This window comes from Anas acuta, chromosome Z, assembly GCF_963932015.1.
Source record: "Anas acuta chromosome Z, bAnaAcu1.1, whole genome shotgun sequence".
Lineage (NCBI taxonomy): Eukaryota > Metazoa > Chordata > Aves > Anseriformes > Anatidae > Anas > Anas acuta.
The window spans coordinates 63,135,624-63,160,186 of record NC_089017.1 but is presented as its reverse complement, the minus strand read 5'-3'; the positions used below and the strand labels follow the sequence as shown (position 1 = coordinate 63,160,186).

Here is a 24,563-nt window from a genome sequence, read left to right as displayed (position 1 = left end):
GAAGTGAGGTCTACCTCTCATGTTTTGTAGCACATAAAAAGTATTGGTAATATGCAATGGATGCATACATCAAATTTTGGTATTTTAAGGAGTTATTGCCTGTTTTACAAATACTGATACTTCACTTCAGAATGCCTCTCCCTTTGAACTATTATCTTTTCCTATTGTGCTAGACTACACAGTATTGGGACTTCCCTTGAAAAAAACATATTATTTTTTCTTATTCTTACGGGTTGGCCCCAGTAGGCAGCTTAGTACCTCAGAGCCATTCACTATGGAAAATAGAAAATTATCTCCATCCCAGCCAACGCCAGGACGCTAATCACAGGACTCTGAGCAGAAAAAAAAAAAAAAAAAAGAACCTGCTCTTCATGATTACACTTTTCAAGGTGAAGGCAACTACAAAAAGGTCAACTACAGATGTAAGTTACCAAACTACAAAATGACTTGAGAGGCTAATTTCCTGGGCAAAAAGATAAACAGCATTTCATGATTCATGCACTTCAACCTAAAAAATCCCCATATACGGGACACTGCTTGTGAAAAGGTTTGTGTGTGGCTTGTGGCAGAGAGGATGAAATGAAGTAGACAGAGTTTTTGCTGTTCAAGAAAAATAGAGGACTACACCAAACATATGTTGGAGTTTAACCTTAAAAGAAATAAATGTTAGCTGTGCTGCTTACAGAGAACAATCCTTCCAAAGAGAACTTGTGTTATTCACAGTCTTTCTGCTCTCCTTTTATACTCAGAGCTACTTCAAATTATAAAACTCTGGACTGGCAGATTTTGCTTACCACAGCCTTCAAGGCAGCAGTAAAACAGGTAAGAGTTGCGTGTTTTCTTTGCTTTTATTAGTCTTTAGAAGACTGTTGTGGAAGTCCCAAATTCTTTCTTCCTCTGGATTCTCCTCTTCCAGGAGAGCCATTTACAGGTTCGTCATTTCCCTGAAGAGGTTTTCGTGATCAAGTCAAATATTGCTAGTTCCAAGACAGTTTTGGAGCACAAAACGATGCTGGCAGCCATGCTTGTTTGTTCATGCATCCCCTTTAGGGGGAATTTTAGAATTTCAGCAAGCATCTGCAGTACGTAACAAAACCTATTCTGGTTTTACCTGTTTCCCACTCTAGATTTAGGTCTCCAAATCCATTTAAACCACCTTTTAGAGTACATGTGACCTGCATAGTTATCTGTAAGCAGTAAGTTCAGCAATGTAACTTTAGAGGAAAAATCCATACATGCCACATATGCTGTCTTTGCTCTTTCCTGAAATAACATATTCTTGCCTGCAAAATTACAGTGAAGGTTTCCTCCACTGTTAGCAGATTTGGGACAGGACATAAGCAAGCATTAATCCAGTAACTTAGGTATACCTAATGAAACAACATTATATCTCACTTCCCCAGAACAGAAGGAAAGACTCAAGGAACACAGGTCCCCAAACCTCTGCAGTAAGCTACCTGAGCAGAGCATTAGCAGAACACGGGGTGTGGACAGACATGCTGTGAAAAACATGTTTGCTGACAATACTGTAGGCCCCTATTCCCTGAGTCAGTTTCCTTTGAAACCTCCTGTAGAGAGGGTTCCTCTTGATGGGTGCCTCTCACATTTAGTGCTCAGCTTTCTCTCCTCTTTTCTCCTGCGGAGGATGTGCACTCACTGGAGCAGATGGTTCACACGCAGTCAGAGGGTGCTGAAAGCCATCCAGATGGCAGAGAGACTCCCAGGTCAGGAGTATGCCCTTCATCTTCACATTGCCAGGTTGCATCCCTGGGCTACAACACATGTGCTGCCAGAAAGTACCCTGAGCCCTTGATACACCTACTGAAATGCATTTGCACACATTTCCAGTGGGCTGCTATGGAGAAACTATACCCAAGCATCAAGACTAGCAAAATATTAAAGTAGAGAGAATGCAAAATCACAGGAAAAAACTCTCAAAAAAACATAAATCTCCATGTCATTCTTAGATATCTATAGTTAAATTATTAATCTGCTAAGCCTTGTCTTATTCTCTGAAGACATGGAATAAATTAACACTGGCTAATAATATTAGCTAATATGTCTCCATACCCTTCTGGCAACAATGCCAGAAAACCTCAGAGAGATGTTTCAATCATCCCTCTTAAAGATACTTGCCAGAAAACATTTTTACATTGTAAAATTACATTTACAGTAAGTAGATTAAGAAAAGGTGCTTGACTTCCCTAAAAAATGCATCTAGAGTAGAAAATGTTTTGACAACCTATTAGCATGAGACATCAAGGGCGAGAGGAAAAGGGATGCATTGAGCAAGAGAGAGACAAGATGATTAAGAGGGAACTGAACCAAACCAAACAGGCAGTAACACTAGGGAGTAAATGTTACTGGAGAAGGAAGGGAAGTGGGAGATGGGATATCAGTGATGGACAATTTAGAAAAAGAAAATACAACACATAATTCATTGATAAGTGAGAACAGTAGTAGCCTCTAACAAGTGTCAGAAAAGGCAGACAATGAAGGTTGAGCAGGAGGCTATGCACCGCAGGGGGAAAGTGAAATGATACAAATGTAGCATATGATTTTTCAGAACACTTATTTTTCTTTTCCAGGTAGTTACAAGCAATTCAGCCAAGACAGGGAAACACACAACCTTTTCTACCATTCAAGACTCTAGTTCAAAATATCTTTAAATGCAGGCTAATTAAGCTATCTTGGGGAAAAAAGATTTTATCATGACGTCAGCATGACTGCAATTCAACTAAATGAATACCTCCTGAAGTACCACTGAACATAATCTTGAGGAAAGAAGTGTAGGACATTTAGAGACAACAGCCATCAAGCACTACCTGTGATGGATAAGCTTTCAAGTAAATAAAAGCTCCCTGGGCCTCACTACACAGTAGCCAAGTGTCCTCATCCTTTATTGATTACTGGCAAGCAATTAGGGTAGAATCTGATGTCTGTTCATGTTCCCAGATCCCTGAATATCGGCACTCAAATAAGAGCCTGCAATGACTCATTTTTATTTTATTTCAGGAGTTACTGAGATAGCTCCTCAGGGATTCATTTGTTGCATGTATAGGACAAATCAAGGTTTTTGCTTTTATTTATCCACTATGTCTTCACATTGCTATGAAATTAGAGGAGTGATTTTTACTTGATGACCCTTGTGGGTCCCTTCCAACCTGGGATATGCTGTGATTCTGTGATTTTTACATTTGCTCTTTTGACTTCTCAGGCCTGACAGAACACATTTGTGGTTGCGTCTTAGCTGAGACCAATGAATTCTATTTCCAGGAAACCAAGCGTGATCTGTGCTGGTTGAAAGCAAGTTCAACATCCCAACTCAGAAAGGACAGACAATGCACACTTTTGAAATCCACCTCTTAGAAGCACTTTTAATCCCTTCTCTTATCCCTGTTTTATCAGTTATACGTTCACAGAATGACCGACGCAATTACTTTAGTTTGAAAATGGACTTTGGGCTGAACTCTTTCCCCAAGCAATACAACTAACTACGCTAATAAGAGCATCCACATAATGTTTATCTTACTACTCTCCTGTAACATTCAGTTCTCCTCAAGTTAATTGCTCACTGTGTAGACAAGCTCTTGGAAGCTGGCTCACGCTCCCAGGCACAAGGATTTACAGTCCTTTTTCAAACCTGCTCACACGTTTTTTTCAGCAAATCTCTACATCTGTTAAACCTATCACCTCAAAGTGTAGGTTTGTTTTTATGGTCCTTTTATGCTTTTGGCTTTGGTATCTCAGTAGGCTAAGTTTCACACCTGACTTAATGTATTTAAGTCCTGAAACCTAGTATTTCTGTCTTCTAACTTTTCACTCAACAATCCTACTACAAGAGCAAAGAAACAAAGGGGAATTCAGGCCACCAACTCACTATTTTCTTCTAGTATTAATCTAAAGACTTTGCACCCTTTCTTACTAGTTTCTTGACTAAGGAAAAAGCATGTCTTTACAGGCCAATACTATTCAATATGTTTAGACTTATTTCCAAAGTTTCTGAAAAACAGGTATCTGTAAAATGTGGAGAGCTGGAATTAAGGAAAACTACAGCACTGCAGAACCCAATTCAGTTCAGACACTTCTGAAGGAGAGCACGGTAACATCCCCAAAGCTATGGCAAATACAGAGCCAACACACAGAGGCTAATGAATGGATAACTCCTGATCCACATTACACAACTACTATCATGTATTTTCTAGGAACAGGTGGAAGACGCCCGGCACACAACTCCCACACCTTTGTGATGTTTAACTCGATAGCTTATGACTCCACACACACAGAGGAGCACAGAAGCACAATGGCAGGTGGGGGAACCCCAATAACTTTGTCAGAGAAGCCCTGTATTGCCCTGATACAAGGGATGTCAGTCCCACAGGCCAGGAGTGGCACCCACCAGGTCAGTCTGCAGGGGAAGCAATGTGGGTGTCACCTCACTGACCAAGGGGGTCACTGCTTAGGGGTGTGGAGATCTTTATGGGATGCATGGGAATAGCACTCTGGGATTGTACAAGAGCTGCTACAGAGTATTTAGGGGAATATTAAGAACCAAAGGTGGCATGGGGAGGAATAGGTATATGAAAACAGAGGGATAAGGACATAAAAGGGGCTGGTTATACACGGAGGTTGCAGGTTGGTGCACTTCACACCCTGCACCTGATCAGCACATACTGTCCTGTCTTCTCATTAAAGGCTGTTTCTAACTTTTGCTGGGTGTGTTACACTCTTCTGCATGTGTACATATGGGCCTCTGAATATAGCAACTGGTGTGGGACTGCAGGTCACTGTGACCCACATGTCCACAGTGCCAAAAACTGGACTGACAGTGGGTGTACAAGCACCAGTAAACCTCTAGCTGGACTGACGTGCCTGCACGGTGAGTGACCTGGGAGCCATGGGCGTGTGTTTTTCTGTGGATGAGGCACCTGGAGATGATGACTACTGGAGGGACTAGGACAACCAGGCTGACTGCTAGAGAAACTACAGGAGAGTCTGAGGGTCCAATGAGACTTGGAGTTTGTGTGTGTGTATGTGTGCATATATGCATGTACACGGATACCTAACCACATACACACACGTGTATGTGTATACCCATATGTATGTAATATATGTATTCCCACATACACATGCACGAGTACACTCACACAAATATATACATCCCCACTAACAGATCTTCACCCTGCTCAGCCAGAGAGAAAAACAGGCTGAGCACTGAGTGTGCCTGATGTTGATCTGAGTGTCCATACGTATCTGTACATATGTAGTTGTTTCAAACGTAGTGTACACGTGGGTGTCTGCACATGCAGGTGCATGTTTGCTTATGTATAGCTTGTGGCTGGACCTGGGAACATGGAGCCACAGCAGCCTTACTTCTGCTGGGTACCAGATTTGGAGACCTCTAACATAACTAAATGAAAGCTTTCAAACATTTCAACTTTTTTTTTTTTTTTCCTGAATGCTTTGTTTTTAAAGAGTTAGAATCATTCCCTACCTAATGAGCTTTCTAATCATAGCAAAGACACTAGACTACACACTGACATCTGGTTTGTGAAAACGTATTAAGAGGAAGCAATTTCTTCTCTATTTAAAACATGAATAATGATTCCTTACATTTGCCTTGAAAACGTACCATCTATTGCTGCTTTCTCCAGTCCACAGAAGGATGTTGTACATGAAAAAAAGGACATGTTCAAGATTATATTGGGTTCCCAGTTTTCACATTTTTTTCCTTCTTTTGGGAAGGTTGTCTAAAGCTGAATTGTCTTGTACTAGTAGTTTTGAACAAACCAGCTGGAACGTCTGGATACTTAGTTTGTTCCCATTGACAGCCATGAGTAAGAGAAATAACCTTAGATGGCAAAGAACAACAGTCTTGACATTCAACCACTTATGTCATTTAAAACACAAGAGAATGCTGAAGGCTCATAGATAAAATGCAGTTAATCAGAGTTTGGTCCCATAATAAGGGAGTGTGGTTGTTCATCATAACTTCTTTATTAGTCATCAAGAGATTCCAGCTTCAAATTTTTAAAAGTGAAATAAGAGCACACTTGAGATCACTTCCATAACTCAGTTAACTGACTTACTTTTTTTTTTTTTAATCCAAGCAACATTTTCAGAATTAGCTCATTGATTTTATAAGAATTTTAAACTAAAAAAAAAAAAATCATGGCTTGATTTGGAATTTCTGTTTTTACAGCAATCCATGCAGATATTTTAGGTAGCAAGTACTATGTTTTTCTAGTTACTAATAAGAATATAGAGAGTGGAATGCCCCCAAGTTGTAGTCAGCTTCATCTTCTGAAAAATAAGAGTTTGGCTAATACCACTCCTGGAAAGATCCACAAGTATGAGACTTTAACTGCATAAGTTGCTGCCAGCCTGCATCAACCCTGACACAAAGGAATGCATTCATTTCTACTATGCCTGATGAAAACTAAAAATTCACCTGGTATCTTCAGCACGATTTGGATCCAGCTATCTTAAAGGAAAACGGCTCTGAAATGATTTGCTGTCTGCCCGTTAAATTGGTTGCTATGTATGGATTTTTAAGATCATTCTTTCTTTCTTCAGTTACCATGTTGAGAGAAATTGCTAGTTGAGATTTATGCAGCATGCTCTTTTCCAATGTAACTCAGTGCTGAAGTACTGACTAGCAGAAAGGAAATTTAGAAAATCTTACTTTTCCAATTGATTTGACTGGGTAATGAACAGATTGTCATTCATGGCAATTTACCAGCAGAAAACAGAGATGCGATGATAAGACCCTGGATATTTGCTAAACCCAAATTTTGGACTCCAAACTAATATCTAGCATTAGAAGAAGGGCCATTTATTTATTTGTTTATTTTTATATCTCTCTATATAAGGTAAAGCTAACTAAGATTATATGAGTAAAGACTGGAATGGGAATATTCACCACTTAATACTTACTACAATTGTACTTACTTGAATCTGTTGAAATTTGGACATCTTTTGCTGACACCTGTGTTGACCCATCAACATCATCATCTTCCTCTGTGGAAAAAAATGATTTTAGGGAAAGATTCTCTTTTATCTAACCTTTAAAAAAAAAAGCAGTTGCTGTGTAAGGATGGTTTCCATGGAAGAGTAACACAAAAAAAATCTAGTCAGACAAAAGAAGCACATTTTCTTCTAGCTATTTTAGAATAAAAATCCGTACTATAAAATTGTTACAAAAAAAACCAACAACACTGCATTGTCACATAACTATGGTGAAGGCATACATGAAAAGCTTCTACTATCAACTTTAATATCATGACCCAGTGCATTTAATCTCTTTCTCAAGTTGTGATGTCTGCCTATTACCAAATTATACACGGTTTCCATGAATAAATTTAAAATCTATTGCTACTGCAGTAGCAGCTTTCCAGTAAAAAGTATGGGTATTACGCACATAATTTCTATAAATGAAAAACAGATTTGCAGACAAATGAAGAGAAACAAATAACTGCGCTCCAGAAGTGACCTCTGAAGGCAGCTCATATCTCTCACTAAAAGCTATAAATTAATGTCAGCTGATAACAGAGCATGTACAATCACATATAAAACTCAGAAAAGATGAAAAAAAGGTACTAACATTTAAATTTGCTTCTCTGAAGACAACATCCTGACAACGTTATCATTCCCAAGATCAGATCCATAAAGGAAGACCAAAGCAAATCCAAAAAGATGAGATATTTTTCTTCTCTAAGGTCAGCAGTGTGCCACAAAAGACAACCCAATGTATGGATGATATCATGATATTCATACTCCCACCCATTGAAATTGTCAGTCAATTTTGACTGGAATGCAGACAGAGCTCCCAAAAGCCATAAGCCAGGCTACAACTTTATAAAAACTGTCTTGCATGTGGGGGCAAGGCACATGAAACTGAGAAACAAAGAAAGAAAAAAAAAATTAAAGCCCTAAGATCTTCAGACCAAAAAATGTATTAGGGAAGTTAGAATCCTAATGGAGAAAAACCTTCCAAGAAGCAAAGAGGAGTAGTTAATAGGAGTCCTAAACTGGAGACCAGGTTTCTTACCAAACATTTACGTAATGCTTCAATAGACTGCAAAAACCATCAATAATAATGCTTTTGTGTTATATTTTTCAAACATATATATATAAATCACCTCAGTAAAAATCAAATTGAAAAACAATGTAAATACAAAAATAAGAAATAAAATAATTCATTGTTACTTCCAATATTTCCCTTTTTCTAAGCTTAGATGAAAACGAACTGACCTCTTTCTTTTACGATTCTTTCTCACTCAGTCTGGATACCAGGGAAAGTACCACAAACAGCATTGAGAGACTGTGCAAGTGAAGTTCTAAGAGTCCCCTTGAAATATGCTAAGACAAAAGCTCTGCAGGACAGGCATGGAATGGCATGTTTGTAACTTAAATTTCAAATGGAAGTTCACATTGTATTACGTGCCCTTTCTCCTCCTGTCCCAGCACATGATACCATTATGATGTTATGCTCTTTCCTCCTTCAAAAAGCCCCCATTTTGTATGAGTTGCTTGTGTGTGTGCTTCCCCCTACTCTCAAAGAAGAGGCAGTTCCTGTAGTCAAACAGAATATTCTGATTTACATTTGTACTCTGGGGAGACCCATCATATCAGATCCTGCCTGATAGTCCCCACACTGAAAAGTAGTGGAAAGGAAGCCTCACAGATGCATTCAGGTGAGCAAAGACCACAGTTCCTCTCTCACCATTTGATTCAGCATTGGGCTTGAGATAACTAGGTCTCTGAGGGCACACCAACAACTGACCAAGCCATCCACATAGCATTATTTCAGAAGAGCACATGATTATCTCCCCTACCCCTTTAGTCTGTCCCTGACCAGATTAGATCAGCTAATGACTGATCTTCATTGCATTCTTTCATTTCAAAGTACAAGGCATACATTTTTATTAAAGGAATGCAAAAAAATTACTCCACAAAATGTGAATGTGTGTAAAACAAACTGGTACAGTTAGCATGTACCATATGTCCTGACATTGAAATCTTTCTTTTCAATCATTTGAAAAATGAAGGAAGAGACTAGAAGGCGCAGCTATAACCTTGGATTCTTTCACTCATGGTGGTCTGTATTCATTCTATTTAGAGGTAACTTAAAGAAAAAAAAAAGTCCAAGTCCGACAAACTAAAAGAGCATGCTGCTGTTTAAAAGATAAACTTGGTTAACATCACAGATACACCAAAAGGGACTGTTAAAAAGGTTTGTGATTAACTTTTGTTAATAATAACACATCTTTACCTTCATTAAAGCTTTTGGGAAACTTGTTGAATACCTAACAATAAACCCGAATCAAGATTCATAAGGAATCTCCCAGCAAAACCAAGTTCATCTGGATTGCATATTTCTGCTATTTCTTATGCTGGAAGCATAAAAGACTGCATCACCTTCAGGTATGTACTATACCTCACTTTCCCCTGAGGAACAATTTATTAGAAAGAAAAATAACTTACTGAAAAAAAAACAAGCTTGCAACACAAAGATTTCCTCCAGCCCTGCAGGCCTTTATAGTTATGTACTATATATAAGCTTATGTAGGCTTAGGGCCACGCACTTTATGTTGTAGCAGGACTGCTGCCATAGATTCTGCATATGCAAACACATGGCTCCTAGCAAACAGCTGCCTCCGTGTGCACCAAAAGTTCAAAGCAGAAAGTTCAAGAACAACCTGTCAGGTTGAGAAAAGAGCAGTTGCAAACATTTGGCTTTCAAGATCAATATTTTACCTACTTCATATTTACTTTGGTATTATTGTTAAGTACCAAAAGAAAAGCTTTACAAGAACATAATTTAAGTATCAAACAAAAAATACTTTGGTAGTTCAAAAGAATTCTCTTCATCCTAAAGAGCTATTAAACAAACATACACTCTAGATGGCAGCAGAACATTATCCTGCTAAATATATGATTTCCTTTCAGCACAGAAATCTTACAAGGGCAGAACCCTCTCACCAAGTCAAAGAGGTAATTAAAAATATTTGCACATATCCAAGCCATATAAAAAACGTGTATTAGCAAGTGCTTGTCACAACAACAACACTAATCTACCACAAAAGTTTTTGCATTTTAGGTTTTTACTTTCTGCATGCTTATTATTGAAAGAACACTCTTCCAGTTGCTCAGTCTGCATTTAGAACCTGTATCCTGTGCCCTGATTCAGCAAAAAGTTGTAGTATTGTCACAAAAGCCAGCGAAAATTAGCAATCATACACTCCAGTAAATTATAACACTGAGTTAAACACAGTCATCGATTAGTTGCATCCAATTTTGAAAGCTTTTACCTGATTCTGCTTGCAAATTTTCTGATATTCGAAAACAATGCAGTTTGCTGAAGTTGCGAGAAAATAATTGCACGCAGCTTGGAGGAAGAATCATATTCCTTAATCTTCCAAAAGTACATTCTGGTGTGACAATTATGTAGCAAGCAGCATGAGCCTATAAATAGAAGCATCAATTAAGCACTTTGTGAAACACAGAGAAAGCAAGTGTGTTTATAACAAAACATGTACTGGAACTGCAAAAGTCAGGCTAGGACGTAGAGACCTTTCGTAAATCACTTTCATGAAATCAGTGATGCATTTTTTCATTCTAGATTTTAATTTGCTCCATTAATTTTTAAAACCAATAATAATGGGAAGTCTTAACACATGAAGAAACTTCAAGTATTATAAATCGTCTCAATTAAATACTAAAGATTTTGAGCAGATATCTGGAGAAGATTAACATTTTGATCTCATGCCCTGGATCTTCTGATCTATATGGATATTTATTGGGGTAGATGGGAAATGTAGGCAGGTTAAACTGACAAACTTTTAAATAGAAAAAAAAAATTTAGAACTTCTTACACTTGCTTGCAAGCCCCTGCTTGCAGATTCTGAGATAAGATGTTTGAAGTTTTATTTCAAGACTTGACTGGTTTGTTTCTGCCTCTGTATTTGTCCTAGGTCTATCTTCACTGAATATGCATGCCTTTATAACTGTGGCCATGTAGCATGCTATATTTGTTAGGCTGTTTTCAAAGACAGCTCCTGCCACCTCAGAAATTATGAATCAGATTACAAATACAAAAAACACTATTTTTATGATATAAAAAAATTAAATGATTCAAATCATATCTGAAATACACAAGACTTTCATTTTAAACAATTATTACATAGTGTGCCTCATCTAGAATTACGTGGCAAATTAATGATTTAATTTACCAGACAAACGTCTCTGCTTGCACCCCATCTGGCACTACTTTGGTCTGTAACTATATTTCAACAAGAGGTAGCATTCAGTGGATGGACCAATTCTTATCTATGCAGAAGACTGGCTTTCATAAGGATTACTGAAAGTTACCATCATGTTGCACAAATCATGGGAAAGACAGAAACCAATATTCACTACTAACACAAAATTACAGGTTGAGAGTATTCTGCACCGAAAGAGGAATATGCATGTTAGAATGGTGAGGTGAGCCTTCGACTTTTCAGAATTCATGTGATTTAAAAGAACTTTGGATTTTGCACAGCAAAATTAACTGCAAGCTCATAAGCTGCAATATTTAAGGATTAGTCTCTATTAAATTTAAATTCCATTGATTTCACGTAAAGTTTAACCGAGATTTTGCAAATTGCTTATTCTAGTGATTAACGGGGAAAAAAAGGAATTCACACATTTCCTATCTAATTAATGAATGAATATATACACTGACAAATATTTGTGTATATATATAGATATATACACACACACACACATATATTTCTTATGTATATATATATATATATGGTTCCCACAAATACACCCAACAGCACAACATACCAGAATGCCACACCATTCACATCTCATGCCAGACAGCACCTCAGAAGAGCCACAGGTTTTTTTGCAAACTTCGCAACGAGCACCTGAAGGAAGGTTTCCCTCCCTCCAGTGGTGATGGTAAGTATCCTGGTAGAACACATCACAACTTAGCATTACACCAGACAACAGGTACAGAAGTATCTTCAACCTAACTTTAAAATGAGCAATTCAAACAGCTCTGAGAAAACGGCAACAGAGACCAGGCCACTAACTATTTTCTTAATAAAAATAAAACCCTGAATATCATCTCACAAGAAGACCTTATCAAATGGCCCAAAAATTTAGTACATAATGCTTCATCTTTGGAGTCCACCAAAACCAATTATTCTTAAAAAAAAAAAAAAAAAATCCTGAAAGATCAGTATTACACATATACTTTACACTGAGAACCTGGGAAGTCTTGCCTCAGACAGACTGTAGGAAGCCTAAGGGATGTGACTGTATTTACCAGGGATGCACGGCATCCAACAGCTCAAAAAAAAAAAAATCCATATCAGCTTCCGCAACACAAGTGTTTAGAAAGATGATGGATTTTGTTTTTTTCTTTTTAATTAGTATGTTGTAAACATTGCACAGACTTCTCAGCAAGACTTCTATAAACCTCAAAAATAGAGATGTTTATCAGAATTTATGTTCATCTCACTATCTGCAATACATTCTAAAGCCACAAAAATGTCTTTCTACAAAGCAGCAGCAAAAGTGCTTTGATAATTGTCAGCACATGGAAAAAAAGGTCAGAAAAAGGTCTTCTGCCCTGCCTCTAGCCTACAAGGTGTGACTGCTTTCTGCTGCAGATGTGCTCACACTTACCTGGTCCTGGTGCCCATCCTGGTGACACTGCCGGCAGTCACTACAAGCAAACAGGATACAATCTGTGTGGACGTGTAGCTCACAAACTAGAAGATGAAAACAAGAAAACTTCTTTAAGTCAAAATCCATTGGTTTCTGCTGCTCTTCCCTCTCTCCCTTCCTCCAGTACTTCTTCCATTACCTTTCTGCACGGCATTTTCTTCCCTTCATGCTCTTTTTTGTTCAGCAAAGACAGACAATAAAAGAAGTTTATCAGCGCAACCTTGTGTGTAGCTCAATTTCCTTTGTGTTAAACTAATGCAGCAAATTCGAGGAAAGGCTGAGCTAATTTTGCTCATAGCTACCTGCTGTATTTCCTCCAGTACAGTAAGTTAAATTTGTAACAACTGTTTAGCTTATTACAGCTTTGTCTCACTACTTCATGGGAACAGCTGCCTACTCTAACATTATCACTTCTGAAGTCTACTTTGATTTAATCAAAACCAAAAAACTGAATGGTAGAAGTATTAACAGAGGAAAGTTTTCCTTCTGTATCCAAACATCAAGCCTTGAGTGCAAGATAATGTTCTTCACGCACTCAGACTTGTCTGAGCTATTGTTGCACATTGTAAATTACCATATCATTGTCAGGAAGAGGAAAATGATCATTTTTTTTCAGAACATTCTCCCAAGTAAGCTTCACACTGTCTACCTGTGAGATACTTTACCTGGAAGAAGTTTCAGTGGAGACTGTTGAGCATTTTGTGTTATTTATTTATTGATTTTGGATAAAGTACCTTCATTTCTTAAAAACTGACTTGAAATATCAGATATCAACAAAAATATAACTAAAAGACCTCAACACTCAGCTTTATTATTGAAATAGTTCAGAAAGTTCTTTAAGAAACTCAAACAGATGTATGAAAAAATGCATTAAAGTAAGAGGCAGCAGTCAGATTCTCCAACTATTTTTTTCCTGTTCTGCTCAAACAGGTCATTGCTCCAAGGATGTCAACAATAATCTGAAGACTTTAACCTGAAGATTGGAAGGTGCTAATCATGAATGTTATCCATGCTACCTGAAAGCATTCTGAAAACAGTATAAAATCATCTAGAGCATAACAACTCGTTTTGAAATCACTCTCCAAGCTCTAGAAAAAGTGACCACACGAACACTGTTTTAATTCTAATTATGCAGAAAAACACGATCTACCACCACATCAAAGCACAGACTGTCCTAAGGGTTTGCTATCTCAACCACAGATGTTCATCTACAGTTTCTCATACAGTGGATTTTTACCAAGCTCAAGAATCTTACATGAGCTGTGGCAAGGTCTGTCCTCAGCTCATACTTCTCCCCAGACCATACTCATAGATGAAACAGGAATATTTTACAGTTTTGTACATTCAGCTACTAGGCAAGCTAGATGCTTTGAGTCATACCATCAATAATAGTGCAAGTTTCTGTAGACCAAATTATACTTTCAAGAAGTTACCAAAAATATTGTTTGTTTTTTTTTAAATCACTGTCTGCTAACACAAACACACGCTGTCCTTTAACATACTGTGTAAGAATACAAAAGGTTTTTCTCTCCCTCCCACCCCAAGCTTTTCTTTCCCTTACCCTCCTGCTGCTACTAACAGGTGCCCCAACTCCTAATTAGAACAAAAATGTGTGCGTGTGAAGGGCAGGAGTGTCACAGGAGTTAAACCCTTAAGATAGCTATTCCACTCACTGGAAATATAAAGTTGTCAGAATGTAAAGATCAATTCAAATCAGAGTGCCTCCAAAAAAATTAACAATCTATGCAGTTCTTTAACTCATAAAAGAATGAAGGTTTTCTGTTCAAGTTAATAGGGAATGTGTTGTGAATTCCTTTCTATTTGCCAAAAAAGTTGATTTATTTCAGATATATAACTTGGCAGCACAGCCTTTAAAATGTTAAATGCACTCCTCAAAAAATGAAAATCTATCCATTATGTAAAAGTTCACAAATAATTTTCTGCTCCTGGTTGATGCTTAAAAAGAAAGTTTTAAAAAGGATCTAGCACTAAAAAATGCTTGGGTTAGTCCATTTTTTCCCTCTTCCCTCCCCCCCCCCCCCCCCAGCCCTTCTTGGAAAGAAAAGAGGAACATTCAACATCCTGAGTTCAGGTTCAACTGTTACTCGTGAATTTTACAGCAAAAACTGCAATCCAAAGCAACTAATAATCATCAGCAGAGTTTGGATTACAAGTATTACATTTTTTGCCATTCAAGCATTATGTATTTATATCACGAGGTGTTACAATGCGTGTATGCTCATTTCTGAGAACAGATGCCCCACAAGCATCCACAGTGTGTAGCACTTACCTAAAAACTTTTCTTTCAAATAATATTTTATTGTAAGATACGGAGACCAAACCAAGTTATATAAATTATTTTAAAAGTACATCTAATTATGCCAATCACTTGCTTAGAATGGGTAATTTCATCTTAGCTCTGCTTTCCATCTTAGTTATAGCAAATATTCCAAGAAAAGTTCTTTAATCTCAATGTCAGAACACCAATACACAATATTGTACATTAAGCATAATTGTTAGAAGTATGCAGAAGGACAAGTCTAATGCCTATCTTTGTATTTAAAACTTTACAGCTTAAACCAGCTGATTTCTAAAACAAATTCTACAAGTATTTTCGAAAAGCAAAGGAAGGCTCTTTTACACTTCATTAACCTCAACTGTGCTTTATAAACTACATTTTTTTAAAAGTATCAAAGAAACAAGTTTAGAGTTATTAGTATTCAGAACACAGAATAGTAAAGTCACACCACACAAAACAAAAAATCCATTTAATCCATATTAGGAACACAACTCAGAACCTTCAATGAACCAGGAAAAGTGTCTGGGCATTTCTATTACCTAATTACAACACGTGACTTCATGTGTTTCTTATTTAAAAACATTTCTTGTTTAGAAATGTCTGAAAAAATAAATATCCACTTGCAATGGGTACAAAGCTGATAAAATATAATACTTAAGATAGTAAGAACAAAAAGTCAAAATTTAGAAAGCTTTAACTAAAATAGACCACTAAACCACGGCCATTTTCAAGAATTAAGAAGACATAGCTAGTGAAAATTTTCTTTCCATTTTTTTTTTTTTTTAAGTTTACTTCACGCCATACTGAGTTCTGAACCTTATTAAGACAAGTCACTGGAAAAAACTCTGTGATATTTGTATGTCTTTGACCATCCCACTGAAGCAGCCAATTCACAAGGTAACTGTATTAAATGACAGATTCCAATCAGTTGGTGAAATAAATTTTAGATTCGTTATGCAACTCACCAGAAAAAAAAACAAAAAAAAAAAAACAGAAGCAAAAACACTGCACCATTTTAAGTCCAAACACTCTGATGAGAGTAACATTTACCCTATACATACACCTAAGCAACCACATCAAATGAGACATTATCTTTAGCATAACTGCAATTCTGAAAGCAGTTCTGAATTGGTTCTTCTCTCATTAGACTCCTTTGCCTCCTTCACTTTTTTTTTTTTTTTTTTAAACAGCTTGCTGGCAACATTTATTTAAAATACTAAATTCCACTGAACCTTACAACAACAACAGAACAAGTGCTACTAGAAATTTAGGACAAGAGAGTCAAGGGAGAATTAAGGAGTTGCCTCACAACAAAATCAGTGAAGTATTTGTGCCAACATATATTTCAAATTAATGGGACCTGAAATAGTGTTTGGGTGATTTCTTTAATCATTGTTGTTTTTCTTTCTTTCTTTCATTTTTTTTCCCCAGAGAATGTATGTTAGAACACTCTAAACAGTACTATTTTGACAAATAATGTTTTCAAGTATCTTTCCACCTAATGCACCTCATCTAATCCACCTAATGCTTACAAGCAACGGACGTCTGAGTCTAGTGACACAGAGAGAAGTTATATTCAAGTTGTATTCCTATTCTTTTGTAAAGATGGGAAGGTTTTAGGTACATGAATACCTGGTATCTCTCTGTAACAACATCTTCCACCGGAAACAGAAGAAAAATACTTCAACAGAGTAAGTCTTTATTTTGTCGGAACGGCTTCTCATTCTTTACACATCTCAGGCATGGGCTCATAGCACACCATGAACACGACAGACTTGTGGTGCCTTAACTTGAGGTACACATTTCCACTGTCAGTGAGTGGATAACACAATACAAAAATCTTTCAGACACAGTAAAGGCGTTATTGGCACACATGTACCTACACACCCAAGATATGCACCGTAAGAAAAGCATATGCTACTGGATAACATACAGATGGCTACGCAAGTATGGCTTTTTAAGTTACCTTCACATCGAAAAGCAGGTGACTCTAGTGACTTTCTGCACACAGTGCAAAACTTTCTTTTGTAATGTCCTGGAGGCCCAAAACAGTGTGCAACTGGAACCTGCCAAAGAAGAACATGCGAAACATTATCAGCTGCAGCTTTCCAAATGGCAGTTATAGCTCATAGAAACTGCTTTATCATGCAGGATAGGATAGCATATACAATGTGAACTCAAGTAAGCCTTAGAACAAATATTTTAAATACCTATTTTTTTTATAGATATACACATATACATGATATATATATTTTTAAGTGCTAGTCAGCTTCCCGATGATTCACAGTACCGTGAATGCAAAGGTTTCCTTTGGGTTCATTTTCATGCAATGTATCTTGAACCTCTGCTCCTCTCTCAAGTGTTCTTAAATGAATCAAGGACCATTAAACAGTAACAGCTGTATATTACATATATACCCTCAGACAACATGCCCTAAGGACACATTCAAGACAGTTTCTAAAAGTGTGATGTTGCCACAGTCCAGTATCCTCCACAAGTTTTTCACCTGTTCTCCAAATACAACTCTGCCAACTAGCTGGATGGTAAAGAGATTAATCTCCAAACTACATCTGTACTGCTGTTCCTGGTGACTCTGTGCTGAAAAGATGTGTTTCAGTATCCCCTTGGTAAGAGCTGTACCAACAGTTTTGGGAAGTTTATTTCTTATATGCTCTTTTCTTAACCTAAAAAGATAGGTGCTTTCTTGATTAATATCTTGATTAATATCAAAGATATATTAATATCTTGATTATTAAATGGTAACATTTTAAGGTGGAGGCAAAAGGCAACGATGGAGGAAAGAAGAAAAATTAAGAAGAAATACATTTGAGCTTTATACTTCTTCTAGAGACCACTCTTCCTAAAAGATGCACAGCTCTGTCAAGACTGACATCTACATTAGAAGGAAGAAGCATAACTGCATCTTTAAAATGCCAGAACCCAAATAACTTCCATAAAATTATGCTGTGATTAAGGCTAATAACTTTTTTTAATCTTTCAAATTTCACATTTTGTATCTCACAAGCCCTTTGGACGAACATATCAGATTTATCTTCTGTTTCTTGCATCACAAAAAAAATCAACCAACCAAGCAACCAAAAACTTGTGAAGGCTAAAACATGGTTTATTTAAGCATGAAATTAAATTAATCATTCCCAGAAAAAGATTAGGAAATAGAGACGTAAGGTACACATAGTTAGAGACACTTTATTTTCCTCCTAAATCCGTGAGTAAACAGTCCTCCGAGGTTATTGAGAATGGTTATGAAATTTTTCCTTATAGATTAGGGTTTTCTTATGAATCACCAGTGGCAAGTCTGACACATACTGGCCACACAAAATTGGAGGACCTAAAATGTCCCTTTTGGTTATAAAATTCTAGTTCCCACCCACATTTCTGCCTTTGAAAGCATAGGCACAGTTACACTAAACAATCCTGTACTTTGAGTATGTTCAATGAAATAAGCAAGATTAAGTTTTTTCAGATGTAACATGAGGGGAAAAGAAGACTGCTTGAAGTTTAATCAATAGACTTATCAAGAGAGACTTTCTTTAGCTCTGGAGTGCTCAGTAACCTGCTTTGGACACTCAGCATGGACTTACAATCCCTTCAACAACTGGTGTTTGAAATACAGAGACCTTTTCTCTCCCTGGCCTTGAGTCTGGCTATTTTATCTCAGAACTGGCATAGAAATGCAGGCTTTTCATTATTGTCACAGTGTTTAATAAGCAAGAGAAGTTCTGCTGAAGAAAAAGGACACTCCATAGATCAAAGCAGAGTTTTGTGTAAAGCAGTGATTAATCTGGAAAGACTGCGGAATAGGACTTTGACTGGAGACAAACTTATCCATGGTCTGACCATACTTATCTAGAAGACTCAAGGGAAAGAGACGAAGTCTAAATCCTGCAGTTATTCAAACCCTGGTGACAATCTTCTAAAGACTCAAGTCAGTGCCAAAGATAAAAGAACAACATACTGATTGAAACACTGGATGTGGAAAAAAAAAATAAATCAATTCCTTCAATTTCTTACTTTTGGGAACAAGGGAAAGCAGCTTTGTTTATTACGAGCAGTCCTTCTAACTTGCCTTAGAAATTACAGGTACAAAACTGCTGCAGAGCCTGGTGGGAAATGGGATGGGAGTAACATGGAAGAGAAAATGGAAAAACGCAAGTACAACATAACGAGCTCATCAATCACTGGCTATTTTTCCGAGCAATTCACCACATTTCTTTTGTTGTTGAACAAGTTCCAAGCACCCAACATATAAACAAATCAAAACTCTTAGACTTGGAAAGCCAGCGAATCAACATGTCAGAATATGAAATGTTATCTATTATTCTTTAATTTATATCCACCTGTATAAGTACAGCAAGCTACAGACACACAAGGGGGCTTAAAGAGAGAAAGTTAATAATTGATGAGAGTTAAAAACTTCTTTTCCAATTCAATTCCTTAAATTACTTTATGCAAACCACGAAAATCGATTCCCAGAGAAAGATACAGAAAATTTCTACTAGTAATACCATTAAATGACATTTAGTATCGATCAGAAGTCCATCAACAGAAAGTATAATGTTAACACTCTGGCATAAGCTCCAGAATGACCTTGTACTGATGTACAAGATGTTCCTAGTCTCCATTTTGTTTCCTGCCATCTGTTAAGAAATCCAAAGCATTAGTGTTACACATTTCTATAAAAGCTCATTTCAGCTTGCAGTAAGATTCGGTTCTACAGAAATCTAAAGCTTACAGATTCTAACCCCTTCAGTGCAATCTGTGTGAGTGCTTAGCACAAGACCATGCAATCACATCACACAGAAAGAACAGCAACAAATGCATCATCAGCAACAAATTACTCCAAACTTTGGAAGAAAAACACGGCAAATAACTTTAAAAATTGTTCCTCATTCTGAAATGCCACGGAGTGTCAAGCACACGGTGAACAGCAGATCATCAGTTTAATGTGTTTTTCCACTGAAGTGCAATCACAATGTACAGAGCAGCCCAGCTGCCACCCCAACCATCTCACAGACCTGTCTCAGGTCAGGTCAAGTACTACTTGTCTGCAATCTTCCAGATACCTCAGTAAGGGAAAAACACAAATGCCTATTCTTTACCCAGCTGCAGATGCTATTCCACCAGCTGAGGCAAAAAGATTTTAGCCTGAATCTTGAAAAAAAATGCTCCCCAGCTCGTCGCAGATCTTTCATGGACAGATCTTTCATTTGCTTGAAGCCTCTCTGCTTCATTAAAGAAAGGTCTTTATTTCTGCAACACGAGTACTCTGCATTTTGCACTGTATTTCTACTTTTTCCTTTTATGGACAAAGCCTGTCAATTGCTCTTTGTGTCCAAACTGAAGATCTTCCTTTGTGCACCCCATGTATCAGTCGGTGTTACAAAGCAACTTTAAGTACACATTCCACTTGGAAGTTTTGAAATTGTGTGTGAATGCAAAGAGAAGCAGTATCATAGGACAGCAGAGGAAAGAAATTTCAATATTCAGAATTAGTTATCAAAATGTTAATCGATGCTAATGCAAGGAAAGAATGCACACATCAATTGCCTTCTGAAACAGTGCAGCTGTGGGCCAAGTGTTGAAATCTAAGGACAGACCTACCTGCTAGGGCTGTCCTGCAAGCTCCCAGCTAAGATCAGATCAGCCTGAGTCCAGCAATTTCTATGACAGGCACCCTGTTAAAAAGCCCACATACCACTAGCAAAGCCTATAGCCAAATAAAAGGGGAAGAAGAAAGAGAACAAAGAACTTTCCCCTAAAATGGTTTTCATAATGCATGAAAGAGGAAAAATATTAAGCACACATTTTTTTGCTTTCAAATTCATGTTACACATCTAACTCCTGGCTTCCTCCCCAGAAAAGCACTTACATACAAGAGGGACAGGACAAAAAGTCCCTTGACAGATGCACATGAAATATACAATAATTTTAAGATGAGACTTAATGGTAGTAAGGCAAACAGCTTATTTACAAACACTGCATTTCAGCATGTCTTCTACAGCTCTCTGGTAATGAGAAGCAGTAGAAGAAGCTCACCGAGAATTCACTGAAGCATTTTTTCCCATGTAAAAGACATAACACCTGCAACTACTATATAGGGGTGATTCTCCAAAATTGTGTTCTGACTTTTTTTTTCTCCTCTGCTCTCTTGAAGCAATCACAGAAAAATCCATCTGACAGTTGAATGAGTCTGCGAGAATTTATAATTCCAAGGCAAGTGAAGCAGTAACCAAGCTTTGATGATCTCCATCTCCCATTTTGTCAGGGCTTCCCACTTCTTCTTGCGTAGGGAGAAAGAGGTAAGGAGGGAAAAAAAAACAGGAGAGAGGTTGTGTGCCAGTGCAGAAGCCTTTCAGCTGCAGAAGAATTAGGTGCTGCTGCTGCATGTCTACTAACTGCCCAAATCAGAACAGATTATCAGAAGTGTTGGTGTATTTACCCTAACCTGCGTGTCCTTTCCTCTCTGCTACTTTCAATTTTTCTGTCAGATCATGAGAAATACAGGAACTGACCCACACAGCCAACTGCACACATGTGAACACAGCACCCAGACGGAGAGGCTCAGGTCAGCAAACAGGAGCAACAACGCCTGCTGCTCCCAGCAGAGACCTCTGTGAGCTCCAAAACCTCATTCAGTATCACAACCTCTAAAAGCAGCAGCTATCCAAGCTCAGAACCACAAAGCCACATTTTATTTTTAGCATAAAAACCTTCACAAGAAGCTGATGGCCTCAACCAGCATGTTTCCACTCCAGACAACCTGGCTTTAAGAACAAAGGCACTTAGGGACATTTTGCAAACAGTTTATCAACCTTTCTTGAAGTGGAAACGTTTAGAAAACATTACAGCAATGCCCAACACAAAAACAAATTGAGGAAAAACAAGTATCATAAATGTCCAACTTCACTAAAACTACTTGTATTATACTCTCGTTTATATTTAGTGTTCAAAGTACAGCTATATACAACCACCCCTCACTTACATGGCAAATTTAAGAGGCAAAAATTTGTAACTCATTGTTACCTAACAAAGGAAAAGAAAACCTTTCATTTCTCATGCAAACAGATTTTGTTTTCATTGTTATTTTGTCTTTTGTTTGGACTTTTTCTTTTTTTTTTTTTAAACACATGCCTCAGAGTAGACAAATACCTATGGGAATGTAGGGAGGAGTGTGTTTAAACTTGGACAAGTTGCAGAGACCTCAGCAGTGGAACAAATCTTGCAAACCATAAAAAAACCAGGCTTGCTCAGAAGACCAACCTGTGAAGTTTCATTTTGAAACATCATGACCTGGATCCAGTCTGGAACACCGAGTGCAGGTGAGAATGATTAATAATAGTGCAGGAAAACTCCTTAGGGCAGCCTAAAGAGCAAACTCATTAAGAATTATCTGAGACTGGATGTAGCCATGGCATGCTTGCAACTCTGTGGGCCTTTACTTGACCCTAGGAAGGAAACCCTACTCTCAGGAATGAAAGTTTCCATGAAATGTCTGCTGAAAAATGATTCTCTGACAGTTTAGCTTAGTACTCAATGACATACAGTCTGATGAGCTTTAGCGATTGCCCTCTTCTCTAGATGAAATGCAGGGGATTAGAAAAAAAATAAAAATCTGATTTCTGTAATACACTGAATATTAACATGCTAGAAGGAAGTACCAGAAAAAAAATCCTACCTGTGATCCCTCCTACACTGGACCTTTTAATAAAAAGATACATTCAAGTTATCTGAAAGCACACAGAGATTAAGAAAATAAACTCTCCACACATTCTATAAATGACCATCATTCATTTTTTGCTCTGTTTTGTTTTTGAAGCAAGTGCCAAATTCAACATTTACTTCGACAGAACTTGCATGCAAAACAACATCTCCCATATGTCAGACTTCACTTCCACAGAAGACCAGGATTAATGCAACCTGGATGACTATGTCAAGGATGACAAGCCTGTCTAGAAAGAATAGCACAATGCTGTATTTTTGAAACATAATAATTACAACTTAGCATGGATAAGGCAGACGACTTCACAGCTAAATTCAGCAACGCTGAACAGCAAACAGTCTTGAGAGCAGACAACAGCACTCGTAAGTTCCACTGCACAGTAAGATTACTCAGATTTGATGTGTAAACGACGAACAATTAGATCAAATGTATGTGTTGGGACAAGTAGGGAACAGGAACTGGCAAGGGAACAAAACAAACCCCTAAACTGATGCCCATGACTGGTGAAAGTAGGACCATTAATGTATTTCAGTGCATGATATTCAACATGCAAAAGCAAAGCAACAAGTACTATTTTGAACAATAAATTATATGTGGAGCAAATTTACAAAAGAAGAAGTCAAAAATGTTCAGAAGTTTGTCTCTGAACTAAATTAATATTTCTAAATTAGATGTGTACTATGCCCCTAACGATCCCTCTGCTGTGTGACTCATCATTCCTTTTCCCATGCCACAATTGACTGCCAGCATACTGAAACAGTGGAGATGCTAATTCTTAGTAATAACATTTCTCACCACCTACATGTCCCTTCACTGGGGTTGTAAGAATAATAGCAATATTTCTTATTCTTTCACTGGCGACATTCTGTGCATCAGACAACTTTTCCCAATCTAAATTACACCTCCCAAGATGAAAGTACGTGGGGAAGATGAAGTATGTAGCAAAGGCTGAACAGCAGCAGCATCTAGACAAAGCACATCAAATAAAAACGAGTGGGTAATGTCTCTGTCTGCTTCCTGTAACTCTAGTTACGTGCTGTTTTAGACCTTCTCCTACCATCCCCTACATAGGCTTCCACGACTTAAAGGAACCCGTAAAGCTTTTCTGAATACAAAGGAAATACAGCCCCCCTTGCAGGTTCCCAGGTCTATAAGTGAGTATCTCATAAACATGGTTTTAGTCAGTGAGGTCTGTAAGGCTCACCATTTTCTCATTTTGATTTTACAGCAGTCTCATTTGACTTCTGCATAATGCTCTGTACGGTACTTGTAGTGTCTTCCTACTTATCTAGAAAGCTTCTCACCCCTTTTTTCCCCCCAGGTGGATAACACACAGTTTTCTCCTCAATTTAGCTTCTTAATACCATAGTTGCAACACATTAACATCTTCAAAATCAATCCCTCTCTTACACCTAAGGTCATGGGGCAGAAAAGGTCACAGGGCATCTGAAGAGAATATACTTTATTAATAACCAAAATACATACATTTGAACTCTTACCATCAATTGGAAGCCCTGTCTTTAGATTTTTTTTTAATTTTATTATTATTTCTTTTTAAGTCCTGTGCTTTTAATGCAACACCTTTATTCTCTGGTCAAAATAAGCAAGCAAATTCTTAAGAGCAGTAATCAATAGAAGCCAAACACAGCCCCTTCACTAGTCAGAAAAGCTTTAGCATTTTTCCAGTAAGGTGTAATTATTGTTGAAAAAAATGGTGGTAGAGTTCTTCAAGTATGATACATGGTATAGTTTCCTGAGAGCACTGATTTCAATCAGTCACCCCATTCCATTATTGTG

At 37.6% G+C, this 24,563-nt stretch overlaps 1 protein-coding gene across 3 annotated transcripts in view; it reads right to left on the bottom strand.

Moving 5' to 3' along the window:
* The window catches only part of DGKQ (diacylglycerol kinase theta), an 89,909-nt gene that overhangs the window by 42,456 nt on the left and 22,890 nt on the right, over positions 1-24,563 (bottom strand). For 2 of the 3 annotated variants that reach the window (XM_068666130.1, XM_068666132.1), the window contains exons 3-7: positions 16,992-17,091; positions 12,685-12,770; positions 11,836-11,961; positions 10,314-10,467; positions 6,952-7,020 (exon numbers count right to left, since the gene is read on the bottom strand). In XM_068666130.1, coding sequence (XP_068522231.1) covers positions 6,952-7,020; positions 10,314-10,467; positions 11,836-11,961; positions 12,685-12,770; positions 16,992-17,091 — 535 coding nt within the window. The remainder of the gene's footprint in view (positions 1-6,951; positions 7,021-10,313; positions 10,468-11,835; positions 11,962-12,684; positions 12,771-16,991; positions 17,092-24,563) is intronic. The other variant, XM_068666131.1, reaches the window with a different exon arrangement.